The sequence below is a fragment of the Fundulus heteroclitus genome, chromosome 12, assembly GCF_011125445.2.
Source record: "Fundulus heteroclitus isolate FHET01 chromosome 12, MU-UCD_Fhet_4.1, whole genome shotgun sequence".
NCBI lineage: Eukaryota > Metazoa > Chordata > Actinopteri > Cyprinodontiformes > Fundulidae > Fundulus > Fundulus heteroclitus.
In genome coordinates, this window is record NC_046372.1 from 36935688 (window position 1) to 36953395 (window position 17708).

General features: G+C 39.2%; 1 protein-coding gene across 1 annotated transcript in view; it reads right to left on the reverse strand.

Moving 5' to 3' along the window:
• Positions 1-275: 275 nt before the first annotated feature.
• slc15a4 (solute carrier family 15 member 4) overlaps positions 276-17708 on the reverse strand; it is a 38014-nt gene continuing 20581 nt past the window's right edge. The window contains exons 8-9 of the mRNA XM_012866272.3: positions 13696-13854; positions 276-1788 (exon numbers count right to left, since the gene is read on the reverse strand). Of these exons, the coding sequence (XP_012721726.2) occupies positions 1637-1788; positions 13696-13854 (311 nt within the window). The 3' untranslated portion in view covers positions 276-1636. The remainder of the gene's footprint in view (positions 1789-13695; positions 13855-17708) is intronic.

Below are 17708 nucleotides of genomic sequence, written 5' to 3' on the forward strand. Positions count from 1 at the left end.
TAATTTGAAACATGGAAAAGCTAAAGAAAGAAAGATTACGGACTGCTATATGAATAAAGAATGGAAGGACAGATGTATTATTTAGAGATGGTGGATGAACAGACATATGCATGAACGGATGGATAAAGGGCAGATGGGTGGATAATTTACGCAACATTTAGACAATGGAATAGGAAATAGCCTCTGGAAAAGCATATCTCTCCATTTCCTTTTCCATCGTTTTCCAGACCTGTAAGAGACCTACATAGTAGCAAAGGGAAAAACAAAACCCTATCTCCACAGAATAGACTTTATTGGGCATAAATAGAAACACAAAACACTATTCCAGTCCTATACAGTTTTCAAAACGTAAAGTCAATGTAATTAATCTTAAAGACAATGAGATGAGGAAGGCACTAACAAAATGCAGTTAAACAACAAAGATACAATTAGATTCATCTGATCAAATAGAGACAGACTAAAATCCTTCAAACAGCCGATCGATACCATCAGTAAGAGGAAGTAAAACTCTTGCTTTATGTGTGCTTTTATTATTACTGCATCTTCACTTTAACACTGACAATAAACAGCTGGGTTCTCCCAAAGGCAGTGGTACATTTCCTGGAGTAGCTCTTTAGTACTTCACATGATTTCTAAAGCCCTGAGAGTCCTCATAATAAAACTCTATAACTCCTTTTCTACCTAATCTGACGTTTCAAAACACAATTCACGCACGCACTCATCCTTACAAAACAGTATAAAACCAAAGCAAATGCATCACAGTCTTATAAATACAGCAACACAGAAAATTCTTTTTTTTTTTTTTTAAACTGTCAAGAAATGACAAAAATATAGAGACGGTTGCTATTAACATAGCAATGAAATATATATTTTTTTAAAGTCTGTGATCTTGGTTGCTTGTTACTCTAATGGTTATTTTCTAATTAAAGAATAATTTAAACATGAGGAGCTGTTATGAGGCATTAGCTGTGCTGCTAGAGGATTTACGATGGCTTTTTTGTTGCTTTAGTCGTGTTATCACAAGCAGTGGAAGATGACTGTGGGAGATCGGCTCTTGATTTTAGATTGCATTACCGGATCTGTTAAAAAAATAAATAAATAAGAAAAGTGGATTCAAACGTGAAAACGAACAGTAATTCAACATATTAATGAGACATTTAGTAAAGAATCATGTTGGAATCACTGAATTAATTATTAAAACGTATTAGTCATTGTAAGGACTGAGATACAAGGTGTAATGTCTTTTTATAAGGACGAGGTAAAACTAAATAAAAGTCCACTTTTTCATTGATTAGAAAACATTTCAATATCACATCTTTACGGCACCGTTACTCAATTTAAGTGCAAATGATCAGAAAAAAGGCAACAGAAGTAAACGCGCAGCAAAAGGGGAGCAGCGCAGAAATACGATCCCTGCTCCGTCTGCAGTACCTGAAACCCCACTCAATGTTAAACAATCACTGCATGGTAAAGGTGAAACAAACGACAAATCAAAAAGATAAAACAAGCATAAATAAGTGTATACTCATGACATAATAATAACAATCTAAAAGGCTGTAGGATCATTAGTAAATACTGATTGGACAGAGTCGTTCGGCATTGTGACAGGAGAAGGCTGGTGTTCTTGGTGCCGAGGTCAAGAGGAGGGATATCTCTGACGCTGACTTCCTGCTCTGCTCCTCTGCTTGTCGTACTTGACAGAAACAATGAGGAAGATGAGCAAGGTGAGGCCCTGGATGCCTGCCAGGAGGAAGAAGTAGTAGTGCAGGGAGCAGTCATTGATGTTGCCTGCAGGAGATAACACCAGGACATTAATATAATAATAATAATAATAAAATAATAATAATAATAATAATAATAATAATAATAATAATAATAATAATAATAATAATAAATTTTATTTAAAAGTGACTTTCGGAGCACTCCTGGACACTGTACAAATCAAGCAGCATAATGATAAAGCAGGATAAAAACAACAAACATTAAACAGCAATAAACCTCAGCTTGGAGTAAACATCAGACTGGCATTCTGGCGACGCATCACAGCAAAACACACACATACACAAAAACAATCTGTACAAACAAAGTGTCAAGTACTAATGTACGTTTAAAGAAAACCTAAAACGACGGTAAACTGCCAACAGCCGACACACGTGGCAATCTGATGTGTGTTAGAGACACACACAAAAAGAGCAGGCTTGAAGTGAGGGTGTCAGGGAAACACAATTCTGTCAGGAATCAAGATCCAACAGGAGCTGAAGGATGAGCTGAGGGGGAGAGGGGGGGTCATCTCATCCCTGTTAAACCTTCTGAAAAGGAAGACAATTGACCCCGCACTTCAGCGCTGATACAGCAAGGCTCGATTGATGATGTGGGACTGAAGTATCAAAAATAACACAAGCAACATGGGCACTCAGCTGTGATCTGAGTCACACAGGCTTTCGTCTGTTTTAAAGGGCTGTTTGTTTCCTCGTGGGACTGGGATGAGACAGAAAAAAAAAAAAAAGAGAAGGGAATAAAACTGACACTTTCCCTGTGATTTGATGCTCTGAAGCGCTACTTGTTTACAGGGAGGATGGCGAAGTCAGACTGCAGATGCAAAAGACAAGAACAAGGACAAATAGTCTCATAACATGTGAGATGCATAAAATATGTACTTATAAATGATAATAATACTATTATTGGCTGAGATTCCCACATTGACATCTTCCTGTTGACTTTGTGGCTTTCAGCCAGCAGCTGCTAAGTGTCCTAATGTTTGCTGAACCGGTCGCCCAGATTCAGCCACAATGCTCAGGAGAAATATTCCAAATAAATATTGTTTTTGTCTCTCGGGGGGGTTATAGAAATGGTTAGGCTGACAGCAAAACAATTGTCTTCACTGGAGACATTTGGATTGGTCTCAGAGCGGCTTTTGCCCCGTTTACCATGTGAGGCAGACCGATTGACTTTGCAGTCGACAGGATGAGATGATGTTCCTAATACTATTGCAAATAGAGCCTTAGGCAGAGAAAAGGAGATTAAACTTTTTACTGTGCAGCCTAAAAACATGTCTTTGTCTTTAAAGGGCATGTGAGGTGTGGCGCAGCCAGTGGACAAAAGATGGCTACAAACAAACCCTACATGATCAGAAACGGGCTAGATATGAACCCTTTTCTTCAGAAACCTCCTGTTAGCTTCACCAAGACGGTTATGATAGTAAAAAAAAAAAAAAAAAAAAAAAAAGTAAGTTTGACTTTGATTAGATGTGAATGCAATTCTCAATACTCACATTCAGTGTATTTGAGTAAGGTCAAATAAACACTTGGTGGCTTAAAAGCTACCAGCCGTGTAGCTCAGGATGGCGCTTAGAGTCAATGATTTTCATCAATAACAGAGCTGCTCTGGAATGAGTTTGAAAGCATTCATTTTTTCTTGAAGCTCCTGAAACCTTGGAGGCTCGGTGTGTTTGATTTAGTCACGTCTAGTAGTGTAATTAGCATATTACAACCATCTGTACACCCTTCAAATAAGGAAAAATGAGGCAGGATGTTAACAAGCCCAAGGACGACAGAAACAATGACAGAGAGAGCTGTAAGCAACAGGATTAATGAACAGAAAGAACTCAAAGCGACAAGACGGACCCATCTGATGTAAACTGAAGATAATTAAAATCAAAATACAGGAAGCAGATATTTAAAATGGATTCTCCTCGGGTACGGTGCTTATGTGGGGCTGCTAGGTTATCAGCATCTGTCATGGTGTCTTCAGATGTCTGCATGGGTTTAATGGACTGCAGAACGAACCTTTGCTATCATGTAAAGTTATGTAACAATCTGTACTTTAGGAGTCAGCGTAGACGGGTTTATCACATTTTATTTAGATTTAACCTGCGTATGTTTCTATACCATAAAAACCCAAGGGAGATGTGCATTGACGTGATAGAGGTATAAAGGTCTGGTAGAGCCACATGCTTTATATACTTAATATCAACAACCAATGTGTGTTTTTTTATTAGACCGTGCCAGTTGTAGGTGTTTTATTTACCGTACTTTAATGTGATAAAAAAAAAAATCTTTATAGGTTGGAATAATTAAACACAGGCTCAAACAGAAGCAATATTTTCAAAGAAATCCTATTTGAACCTAAATATCCAAGGAGTATTTGTGCTATTGGATATTGTTTCGTAATTGAGTTTATTTTAATTGAATTGAATACTGAGAAATCACAACAGTCGCTCCAAATACATATGGAAATCTTCCCTGGTAGACTTAATGTCAACAGCTATGATTAAACGTGCACATTTGGAACCAAACACACCCACATCATTGCATTAGAGGCAGCCTTGTAGAGGCAGAATGTTCTTGTAAATGACTTAACATAGCACGGATGCCTGATCAAAGAGAAGGTTTTAGTCAATTTAACCAAGCGTCTGACTGCTTTGCATGATCTGTTGCGATTGGTGAAGCAGATCACACTCCATAATGTCACCGCGCTTATCAAGCTTACAGATGTTCCTCCCTCCCTTGTCTCTGTTGTCTGCATGTTCTTGGAGATAATTAGAAATGGAGTGATTCTCTGTCAATGCATTGTGCACTGGGGCATCTCTATAGCGTGAAAGCTTTGATCAAGGAACAGAGAGCTCGCTGATGACTCTGAAATCCTGCCAGAGCATAAATGAAATCATTGGCAAGTCAGACCAAAAAAAGAAAACAGAAAAAAAAAAAACTGACATCCACTCTGACCCTTGCTGCAGCTTTCACCTATTCTGCTGTCATCCTAATCCATCAAAGCTTTAAATCCAGACAGATCAAAAACCAAAGCAGTGCGTGAATAATTCATGAGGTATAAGACAATGCACACTTGCATTGAGAATGTGTTCTTTTTTTTTCTTCAGTCAATAACTTTTCTTTGACAGATAGTAAAACAAACGCAGCTGCAGGCAGTTTGCTGAAACTATCCGTTAAGAAAAAGTACGCCATAAAGGCAGAAGGAAGTATGCAGATTGATTAACAAACATGACTTGTCTTTACTCGTTGTAGAGAAAAAGGCAACTTTGGTCAAATAAGACTAAGATTAAGCTTTTCTACAACACCAGCTGAGTTTGCCTAAAGACAAAAAGAAAGGGATGTTTTGTGGAGGATCTGTGATGCTGTGTGCCTATGTCTTGTCCAAAGGCCAGACCTTTCAACTTTTATGGAAAGTTAAAAGTGAGATTATGTTCATTTTCAGAGCACACGGGGGGAAATTAGTAGCTTGGTTTCAGTGTCACGGCAACAGGACACAGAAAGTGTGGATCCAGTGAACTCCGTCTCAGATGTCAACGACTAGACATCTAGACATGGAAGCCGAGATGTTTTACTTTTGTTAAAAAGTGAAAGAGGAGTGTCATCACTTTATTGTTCAGTTAGTGGGTTAAAACAGGAAAACACAAAACTGTTCTCCCGTGATTGCTTCAACATACCAAGACTGCCTAATATGAGGAGAATCACGTATGTTTAAACTCCACTCGCAACATTTACGCTCAATATGTCATGATTTAGTTTTTGTTTCTTTGTTTTGGACTGTTCTGCATTCAGCTCTGTCACCTCTCAGCCACAGAAACCATCCAATCAGCTCAGTCCACTCCTCAGTCACCAGTCATCAGACCCAGACCAGCTCCACCTGCTGCCACTAATCAGCTCCTACTCTGCTCACCTGTTCCCCAGCCTTCATACACCTGCCTCACTCACCCACTCACTGCCTGATCGTCTCGTCACCTCACTTGTGCTCTGTTGCCATGGTGCTTTCAGTTCTTGCTCAGTCTGCATCTGGTCAAGTCTAGTTCCGCCTGCAAACCCACCTGCATCTTCTGGTCTCCTGCCTGCCTGCCTCATCTGCCACTATTCTCCATTTTTCAATAAACCATTTTTAACAAACTCTGTGTTGGCTCATTTCGGGTTCACACCCCCCTAACCTGACACAACATTGCACCTTCTAAAAAAAACAAACAGCTCTGTGGTCGTTCCCAGATTTCTGATGAAAACACAGTTTGTTCTGATTTTCACTTATCTCCAGAAATTATGTTTGCTGCGACCAAAACTCCACCTCCTGAGTCCATTCCAGCTGGCTGCTTTATTCTTGTAAAATATATTTTGTTTCTAGATAGACCTGCATAAATGGATCAAATGAAACCTTTTACCTTTTGCTGGCTTTAACTATTTATTCTGTTTTTAATTACTAGTTTTTTAGATTGCATAAATAATGTTGAGTTGAGAATATTATTAGTTTATAAAAAGGGGAAACGTGGTAGTTTTACAGAGGTTCTTCAAAAACAGCTCAACAACATCACACAATCTTTTTCTCCCTGACTTTTATAAAAAGATATTGTAGTTGATTAAAAAAGGCACAATTTGAATGATCAGATTCACATCCAGGCAATGAAAACACCCCCGATTATCTTTAATCTACAGATTTGTTCATGTCTATAACCTCATTGGTGACTGAGGCTGAATTTCATCACGCCTATATGGTTCGACATTTTCCCCTCAGCTTGAAGCACACAGGGGTTCACGCTGCGTCTTTACGCATAACCCAGCTGCTGATGTTTTCCCTCTCTTCAGCTCCATGCACTTCTAGCCTCTTACAGTTTATAGCCATTGTAATCACCTCTCACAGTGGCAGGTTTGTCATCTCAGTCTCCGCCTTGACATTATATCTCCTCTATTGCGCAGAGCGCTCCAGTGCTTGATCACGCAAGCTGAAGGCTGAGTTTGAAGTTGTTCTCCGTGCACGTTTTGTCTCTGGTCTGAGTAGACGGACTGATTACTTTCTGCTTTGCTTTTAGCCCACTAATAGTCTTAAAGGTGGAATACTATAGGAAATATAGCACTTTTATGCATTGTAACCCCAGATTCAATGAGAATAGGCAAAGCTTTTCAAACTCTGCACCTGACTGGTTCCTGAGTGACTGTAGAAAAAAAACCACAAACTTCTTTTGGTAATGTCTGGTACTAGCATAATTTATACTTAATCAAACCGGTTTAAGGCGGTGATGTGGGCATATTTTTCCCCCATTGGTGCGCTGCGTACGAGGAATAAACAGTGGGGGAAAAAATGCATAAATAAACACTGTAAAGGGCTCCTTTAGAGGGAAGAGGAGGAATGAGGGGTCTGAGCTGAAGCCCCCGATGTTACAAGTCCCTTAAAATGACCCTTAAAAGTTCACACCTAAATTACATGTAACTTAATTATGCGTACCTGAATCCAAGAGCAAGGCGACACATCAACCCACCGCAGCACCACTGGTTCTATGTCGTTAAATAAAATAGCATGAAACATAACTAGCAACTCTTCTATTGATTTTAATTGGCGCATTTTGCTAAGGGTGGAAGGATATTAAACGTAGTGGTTCACATTTTGAAGGCTGGCCCCTGATAAAAGCCACTGGCTCCGAGGGAAGGGAAGGGAGAGGAGCAGTAAGAGCGTTGAGGCATAGAAACACAGCACATATAGTTCAGAAACAATTTGGAATGAATAAAAAAGAAACTTATAAAATAGTGGTGTTTTAGACTGCATCTGGTTAGTGGATCTGTTTTCAGATCCAACGTGCAGCCATGACTGGCTCTGAATGAAGGCATTCATCTGGCAGCCCCCCCGTCCCTAAACTCTGTCTCTGGATCGTTTAGTCTTGTGAAATCTTATAGGAAAAGTTGCAAATGCTATTTAAAGCATTAACAGCATGGGTGTCGAAAAGGGGGGAACTATGGATTTTGTTAAAACTAGCAATTTCTGAACATTGGACTTTTCTTTAGTTCCCCCCTATTTTTTGTTATGTCAGAGATGGTCCTCCATACAGCAGGAGGGGAAAACAATGCTAAACAGAGTTAAATAACTATGATATCCACAGGTACTTTGAGGCTGTGTTGACATTTCTAGGGTTAGAAAATGACAAGCATGAGTCAGTGGTTGCACTGGATGCATCAACAAAGAGGGTCAGTCATCTAATATCTGACTGCTCTAAACTTTTGGGTCAATTTACCTGTGAGTGACTTTGAACAGACGATGTGAGTCAGACGAAGCCAGTCAATACCAATTTAATGTCTGACAATAGATCAATGGATCAGACCTTCAATACAGCAACTCAATATGTTGATGCTTCAGTGCCTTTGATGCTTTTCTCTGTCCTAGGATGAAATCAGAGAGGATCAATGCATGTTTGTTTCAGCTATAAATATAGTGATTTTCCTCAGTCTTCTGCAAGCCCAGTCTTTATCATTGATGCTACAGTTTCAAAACAGACCACATGCTAAAAATGTTTATGGGTGCTCTGTTAACCCCCCCCCCCCCCCCCCAGACATGATTTTCATTCAGCTCCTTTAGGAAGAGTAAGACTTGATATTAAATTTGTCAGATCTGACATTAAAAACTTCCATTAAAACCCTGACATTTTGCTGAGTGTGACCCAATAGGACGTGCGAATGTCAGCTCATGGTGAATATCTGAAAACGTCCCAGACATCTGATATAACATCAGTCAGGACTTGGAAAGTGGCCAAGGAAAAGGGCACTTCCTGTCTTATGACTGTAGAGGTTCACAAAAACTCTCCACGTTGAGTGAATTATACTTCCAACAAAAGGGGAGCAAATTAAAATGCAAACCCATTTCCTGCAGACACAAAGCCCCCCCGCTGTATGAGGGATCATTCTGTGTTGAGAGGAAATGTTAATCTCTGATTGACTTCTGAAAATAAAACTGGTGGCAAGAATGGGTGTAGTAGAATTATAAGGGAACAATAAAGAAATAAAAGACCGGGATGGATGACTATTCGAGAAGATACATTGTGGAAAAGACAAGGGTCCAAAATGTATTAGAAGGTTTTAAGCAGATTTTGCTGATGTAAAGCACAAATATGTATTTTTGCACCACTACAGACGGTTCAGTTCTGCATCTTCTTTAAAGGCGTTTTTCAAAATCTTTTAAAAACGTTTACAGCAACATCTTCACATGCGTTTTACTCAATGTGTTTCTGGTCTTTTTTAGTACAGTATCTGATTCATTTTTAGAGCCAATTTTCTTTGATAAAGCCATTGCATCTTCACAGATGAATCATTCAGACAGGAAAAGTCCCCTAAACTCAAGAAATGAACCACTATTGTGTCTACACATAACAGTAACTCATTTTCAACGGGATCCTCAGGCATTTTGTTACCAGCACCCAGTCGCAAATACATAATTTTTCGATTTACTTGAGTGCTGAGAAAAGCATAAATAGTATTTGACCGCCGACAAGGTTATTCTTAGAGCTACAAACTAAAAAAAAGTGTTTGATGATTAATTGAATGACGATGCATTTCTTAGGTTTTGTATCAGAATGTTTACCTATTTCCTCGAGACATGGGTTTAAGCTATTATATAGATATATATTAACATTTGGCAGATACTGTTTTGCACACACCTCAAAATATGCATCGTGGTCTATTGCGCAGATCAAACTAAAATATTTGTTATTAAAAAGAAAGCCAAAGTTCAGATAAAATTCTGAAAGACCTTAAGAAAGCTTGAAGAACTAAGGATTAGAGTCTCTTTTTCTGATTTATTACTACCTAAGAAGAGCCCTTATTACTTAAAATTGCTTAAAAGTAATCCGTAATAGCCATGTTTCCCACTTGAGCCTTCCTAGTGAATTTCCCTTGCAGCAGATACTGCCGTGCTGTATGGAAAATAGGGTGTGCTTAGAAATCACTGCACTGAATATGTCAGGGAAGTGCACTAAGATCCAGGGCAGCCCGTATATTGGGCCGCAGAGAGGGGGATACAGAGTATGAGCTGAGCCCACAATTTACGAGCAGAGAGACAAACAAACACATGAAGGCATAAGAGACAATCCGTGAAGAAAACAGCAAAGCAGTTGTTTGTGTTTGTCGAGGAGACACTGTGCGGAGCTGTAGTGAAACAAGTGTACACAGATCATATGAGGCTTTCAATGGACAACAGAAGCGTTAGCGCACGGCTAGAAAAATATGCTGACATCAGATAAACCGCTGATGCCGTTGGAAGTCAAGCCTATCCTGCGACAGATGGGATTAGGAACGTTAGGAATGAAGGTCTGATCGCTCATGTTTAAAAACTACAAACATGCAACAGTTCTACGAAGATTTCAATAAGGTTAAGGGTTTTGTTTTATTTTTATTTAACTTAATGAAATTCCACCTTTATTTATACAGGTAAATCTCATTAAGACACAATGTGTCATTTTCAAGAGAAACCTGCTTTAAATAGACCGTTAAAGGCAAGGCAAGGCAAATTTATTTATATAGCACATTTCAGTACAGAGACAATGCAAAGTGCTTTACATGATTAAAATACAGGAAAAAAAAGGCAACAATAGAACAGAATCAGACCTTTACAGAAGTGGAACATGAAAAAAAAACTAGTACTAGTAGTAAAACTGGAAACTGCTATTGCAGTATTTTATTGTGCCCTGCACTCCTTTCTCTTTCTCGCAATTTTTCTAACTACGATGTATTTTATTGGGATTTTTTGTAGCAAAGTAGAGCATATTTGTAAAATAGGATGGCCTTTCATATTTTTACAAGCAAAATCCTTAAAAATGTAGCCCTGGCTGTATGTTTCGGGTTGCTGTCCTGCAGGAAGCAGGATCCCTGCAGCCTCTTCCAGGTTTTCCTCCGGGATTGTCATGCACTTAGCTCCATCTATCTCCCCATCAACTCTGACTAGTTTTCCTGCCTGTGGCTTCCCCACACCACGACGCTTCCGCCGGCCTATTTCACCGTGAGTGTTGCATATTAAGGGAGATGTGCAGCGTTAGTTTGTCACATTTTGTGTGACAAACTGCAAACACGACTTTTTATGGCTTCCATCTTTTGTCTCTTCCAGAAAGGCCAGCTTTGTGGAGTCCAGACCTAACAGAGATGTTTGAACCTGCGTGTGCATTGTTTGTCTTCAGATGGACTGGTGGCATGTCCAGGGTGAACCCCACTTCTTACACAATGACCGCTGTAGATGGGCACCAGCTGCCCTGAATCCCTCCATGGACAAGCAGGTATATAGACAATGGATGAATGGATGGATTGTTTTTTCTTTTCCGAAAAAAAAGAAGATAAAAGTCGATAAAGGAAAAGAGTCATGCATTTTCATGTGAAACTTTGAAGCTGAGGCTGTCTAACATTAGGTGTCTCTGCAGAGAAGAGGGTTGATGGAGTTAGAGCACAACAGGAGAGCTAAGCATCCGCCAGTGTGATGCCAAACCAGCCCTGCCATCTTCATGTATTGCCCCAGGGACAGCTTTACTTAAGAAGGGCTGGGCTATGTAATCAGACCCCTAGCCTGTGATTAATGTTGCTGTCTGTCTTCAGGAACCGTGCAACTCAGTACAACTTAGCACAGCTCACCCAAGATGCTGTTTACAGCACACAGTTTTTGCCCACAGCCATGGAAATAAGTTGAATCCCTTCCACCTACAGAGCTGAGAGACGTGGAAGTTGCTAAAATGGAAGAAAAATAGTCACACAAAAAAAACGCATGCTTCCTGACTGTACATACTGCCTAAGCTTTGTGCCATGTGTTTCTTATCAGTGGCCAGAAGGATGTTTTGTTCCATTTCTGCAACTCACCTTCTAAATGACTTGTTTTGGATCGCAAGGAGAGTCAAACGGGCAATCTGGCTTCAGTTATACCTCCCCTGAAGTGAGACGAGGCTGAGCAGAGAATGGATTTATGAAGCAGACCCAGCATCCTCAGCGCTAACAGCAGTAGCTCCCAAACCTGTCTGCACGCTGTATTAATGAGCTATTAGGTGTTTGTGGATAAACTGTTTAGAGCGCTGGCTTATTGAACACATGCTCAGGGGAAAGTGCATCTGGGCCAGCAGCCTCCACCTGCAAGAAAGCCCATCCATATGCTGCCGCCACAGCACTTCGCGTGAACCTTTTGTACTTAGTCTGACATGCTTATTGATCAAATAAAACACTGAAAATAAAGAGCTGAAAAAGTGTCAACATCTCCTTCTACGCCTCACTTATAAATCAGCAACATAATGTCAACCGGATCAGTAGCATGATACGAAAAAACTAAAATATCCATCCGTCCGCCGTCTAAACCCTCTTATCCATGCAGGGTCTCCAGCCGTCATTGGGTTAGAGAGGGGGGGGGGGGGCAGCAGGGATGGGCCACAGGTCAAGATAGACATTCATAGGACAAACAATCACACACGCATATGCACTCACATGTAAGGGCAATTTAGAGAGGCCGTTTTTGGAGTGAGGGAGCAAGCCGGAGTGCTTAGAGCCTACGCTCACACTGGGAAAACATGAAAGATCACAGGCAGGGACTCGAACCTGGAACCTTCTTGCTGCAGGGCAACAGTGCTAACCACTGTGGCACCAAACAGCCTAAAACATGTCATACAAATGAAAAAAAAAATAGAAATATTTTGATAAAAGCAAAGTGATTCAGTATAATACGGCTAAACATAAGCTGTATTAACATTTTTTTAATCGACATTCTCACATGCTCAGCAGACACTGGTGGTTCTTCTCAGCTGTCTCACACAACTCCTTCATAAAAGAGTTATATGCATCCAAAAAAATCCACCAGATTGGGTTCTGAATCATAAATATCAAATGTAGAAGAATCGTAAAAATAGATCTGCGTAGCAACTTTTTAGACATGAGGTTTCAGGGAACCAGCACTTCTTCAGACTAGCAGCCCCTTCTAGATTACAGCATGCTTTTAGAATTGATTTTAAAGTGTTTTTATTGACACCTAAAATGATTAAACAGATAAGCCTTATTTGTTTATTAACATTTATTCTACAAACAGTTTTGATTTTTCAGATCCTCTAATAATACCAAAAAGTCAGAATGAAACAACCAGTAATGCATTACTTTCTTTTATGGTGGTCACTGGTGGAACAGTGTTTCTGAAGACCTAAGAGCAATACACTATTAGCATTATAAAAAGAAAAGTTTGGCTTCAAGCTTACTTTTAGTAATGAAAGGAACGATAAGTAAGATATTTACCATAAAAGCAACCAAAATCATTCTCATTTGTCACCCAGGATGGAAATAAAATGAAACAATCAGTCCTCTCCATCACCAATGTCTTAGTCAAGATTTTATCCTTTCAAAATTAGAGGTACTTCCTGGCTCCTGAGCCAATCATATGAGAGTCCCCAGGGTTCCCAAAAACAGAGTCATTTGGTATTTTAACTTGACAAAAGAGCAGCAGCCTGAAAACATGATGTTTGTATGTCACTTGAACGCAGCCTTCTCTCTCCTGACTAGTATTATACATGTTATATAAGTTCATGAAAGTTGCACTATTTTGGCATTTGAGAGCCAAAACTAAGGGTTTAAAAGAGATTATTCAATTATTAATGTAATTTTACTGTCTTACTGTTGCACCACTATTATACATGTTATAATTTCATGAATGTTGCACTATTTTGGCCTTTGAGAGCCAAACGTTTATTCAACTATTGTTACCCGTTCCAGGTAGGCAATAAAAAGTTCTACTACCCTAAGTAGTATGCAGTTCTTCACATATACACACACATCAATTTCAAACAGATGATATCGGTATCGGCCAATATTGCACAGCCAGGTATCGGGTATCGGGGCCAAAAAATGACATCGGTGCAACACTAGTTATTGTGCATGAAATTTGTCCTATAAATAAAGCCCGATTGATCAGTCGCTTGGTTCTAGCTCTTACCGAAGTCTTTGTGGGAAGACATCCAGCCGATCCCCTTCAGAGAAACGATGGCCAGCAAACCGGAGCCAACGAACGAGCCAATCCCAGAGAAGAAAAAGAAGAGCCCCATAATTGCGCTCTGCATGGACTTGGGGGCTGCAGAATAGGCAAATTCCAGACCTGCAACCAAATGGTATAAACTGGTAAATATCAAAATTGAATGTATATTTTTTTTGGAAATAACATCTGCTATAGGCTATGCATAAAATAACAGCCTACAATATAGTGTTATGCTAGATGAATAATGTTCTGATAATGTGCTGATAATTTGCTGTCAAGTTCATATGTGCTATGTTCTAGCGAAACAATAACACAGCAAACCAGGACATATTTGTTTTGTTGACAGTAACAGGTCTACTTTTCTGTGACCAGTCTTTCTGAGGTGAGGAGTCTTTCCTTAACAGCTCATTTTCTATGTCAGAACTGGTCCATGTTGGTTAGCACCCCTTGGTGCTCATTGCTTCGTGTTTATTGTGTCAGAACATTAAAATACAAAAACAAAACTGAAAATGTCTAAGGAAATTTAATAAAAAAAAAGAATGATGAGCCTGGGGAAAAGTAAAAACATTGAGACTTGGAAGATTAAGCAGATGTTTTTCTTATCCGACCTACCGCCTGCATCAGAACCATTGGATTATATGAACCATTTGTGTAAATAAGAAAGAAAATGAATATGTAAATTTATGAATGAATAAATAAAGTTGGGTGGATACAAAACAAAGAACAGTGGGAAACATGAACATCTTCTTCATTTCTGTACCTCCTCAGCTAACATTTGAATAGCGACACAAAGCTAGAGTATGCAGGTTCTAGTGGAGGGGGACGCTTTGTTGGGGGTTTCAATATTCAGCTTAGCAGAGAGAACAGCATTCTAACATCAGGCTAAACCCTGTGTATGTTTATCTGTGATGACAGCCTAATACTAAAGTGATGTCTGTGGCTGTCAACCGATAGAATAAACAGCTTGGCCTTTCCTGACCGAAATGATTGTTCCAGACGGGAAAACATTCTGTGTGTAGAAGTACATACAGTAACTGTTTTTTTAAAACACCCCATGCACTTTTTAAGTTACTGACAGACCCTGAGACAAACTTGCTCCATGCAGAAAGATTCCCTCCTGTCCAACCAGGCGAGGGACTTCAGTGTGCAAGTTAGAGCCAGCGGAGGTTTCACACAAATTTATTCAAACAGGAAACGACATAGGGGAAATATTCCTTTTCACCAGACAAATGTCACAATTCTGCCAATTTCCCTTGAAGTAAGCCCAGTGGGACAGGATGGTCTGTGAGTGCATTTATTTTAAAGACTCCCATAGCTTTGTTGGGCTGGATATGACTTTCATAGAAACCATGTTTGATATGAGCGGATTCCAGTCTTTTACAAGAGGCGTGAATCAGGGGATATATAATACCCAACATATTTATGTAAATTACAATATTCATGGGGTTTAAATTTGGAAATTATATATTTTTATGACTGTAAAAACTTGGACGTGACTGCAATAACTGGAGTGTTAAAATAATAATGAAGCAATATTCCCAATAGTTTATGGAAAGGATAACTTAATCCACTGTAATAAGAAAATAACTTGATGAATACAGATCTTAACAAACTTGATTCATAAATTGAAGTGGGACCTACGATCACAAGCAGTGACTGCAAACAGAAACACAATGCGACGCAGCGCGTGTACCCTATAGGATATGAATGGTCCAAGGCCACCAGCGGGGTTCGACACAATCTCACAGTAAAATGCATTTATGACAAACACAGCTTCTGCTCTATGAATACAAAAAGTGGGTTCCTGTTGTATTCCAGTCTGTGATTGTGCTGTTAAAACCGATAAAGCAAGAGAGCACTTGTTCACTTTCCCACTTTTCAGCCTCACCGAGGCAATATGCTGTTTAATTCTCCAGGCTGTGAATAAAATGTTTTTTTTTTTTTCTTTTCTTTGTTGCTTTAGCTCTTGGTTCACAAGAAATAGGAGAAAGCTTAGTACCTGTCTTCCAAATGACGCACAGAAAGATTCAGAAACTGGTGTCAAACCTAAACTGTACAATTCTGACCTGCTTGGGTTCTTTTCTTATTAAACATAATCCAAAGATCAGCCTGTAATTTAGTTTTTTTAAGTTTCAGGAAAGAGCTGCGATGGCTGAGTGCATGTATTTGGAAGCAATAAACAAAAACACACTTTTTCCCTGCATTTTATTTAAACCCAATTGCATGTTTTTAAAGCTACCAGTGAAAAGTGGCTCTGAGTGCTGTAATTCGAAAGAAAATTTGCTTACAATTACAGTGTTTTCTTCAAAGTAAGCCGTCTTCTGTGAAAAGAGGAAAGATTAAATCTATTCAAGTTGGATAATCTTTGCCATTAGGACTCCTTGCCTTGTGGCAAAATAAGAAACAAAGGGGAACTTAAAATCTCCCAACCTTGTTTCAAACCATGCAGCGTGACTGTAAGCTTCAATAAATAAATACAAATAATCACAGCAAGAAATTAATTGTCAAATATATTAAGCTCTATAATTGAAGACTGAGAAATCTGGGAAATGAAATTGTTTTGGAAATATATGCCCCTTTTTAGTCCGATGCCAGCAAATGTGACGCAACACAGTGGTAAAATTCAACACTGGGTTGCATCAATCTTTCTTTAAACAACTATCTTTAAGCGTTGAGAACAGAGGAGATGAGTTTTCAAAGCAAAATGTTTCCCCATTCCGGCTTGATGCTGGATTTCATCTGTGTGTTTGGAGCCTGCTTTGGTTTCTTATCCCGTTTATTAAAACACACAACATTGCCATTTGTGACAGATTTGAATTAGGACAGGCTACTTTAGCACCTGGACACTTTAAATACAAAGGCATGTTGTTGTGATATGTGCAGAATGTAAAAAGGAACTCAAACTTTATGAAGTAAGCAAGGACCTCAACAAAATAGACAAATATAACTTTTCCAAAATCTAAATACTGCAGAGACAAATGTTCATAATGTTGCTTTCATACAGTGGTGCAGAAAAAGAATAGCCTAGTAAAACGCTGTATTTTTTTGGGGGTCAAACTTATTTGGCTAATTTAAAATGTTCTGTAAAATGTAATTAAATAAAACAGCGGTGACCCTGGGAGTGTCATAGTGTGGGAATGCTTTGATGCAGCACGACATGACCAGCTACCTTCCCTATTAGGCAAAAGAGGGTGCGAGAGGAAAGTGTGGGACCGTCTGTAAAAACAGAAATAAACTGAAGCAAAACTGGACCCTGCACTGCAAAAACTGAACTAAAAATAAGTAAAATGTTCTTAAAATGAGTGTATCTTTCCTTGATTTGAGCAGGTAAATAAGATGATCTGCCAATAGAATAAGATTTTTGCTCTTAAAATAGGAACAACTCATCTCCATCATCTTATTTCAAGTGCAGTAGATCTAATTATCTTATTCTAGGGGTCAAAATACTCATTCCATTGGCAGATAATCTTATTTACCTGCTCAAATCTAGGACAAAAACATTAATTTTAAGAACATTTTACTTATTTTTAGATCTGTTTTTGCAGTGTGAAACAAAGGGTAACATACCAGGAAATCCACTAAGAACTGGCTGAGAATTACAGAATGTGATGTCCGGGGCCGACTCGCAGCCCACATCTTTATCTCACTGAGGTGCTGTGGGGTGACTATAAATGGGTTGTGCATGCAAGAGACCCCTGAAAAATCTCCCTGCTAAAAGTGAACAATGGGGTAAAAGTTTCCTAAATGAGAGGAAGATGGCTTCAAGAAGCATCTCACTGAGGTCTGATGGAGTCTTACGGCATCTCAAATGGGGTGAGACTAGCTATCAGGGGGTGGGGTATCCTAACTCATTCCTTACTCAGAAAATTTATTTTTTTGTTAATATATTTTATTTTAATGAGTGAGATTAGGTTAATTATGCGGTTCAAGGGCAAATAATTCCCCTTCTTTTCAAGGGATAAATATAAAATAAT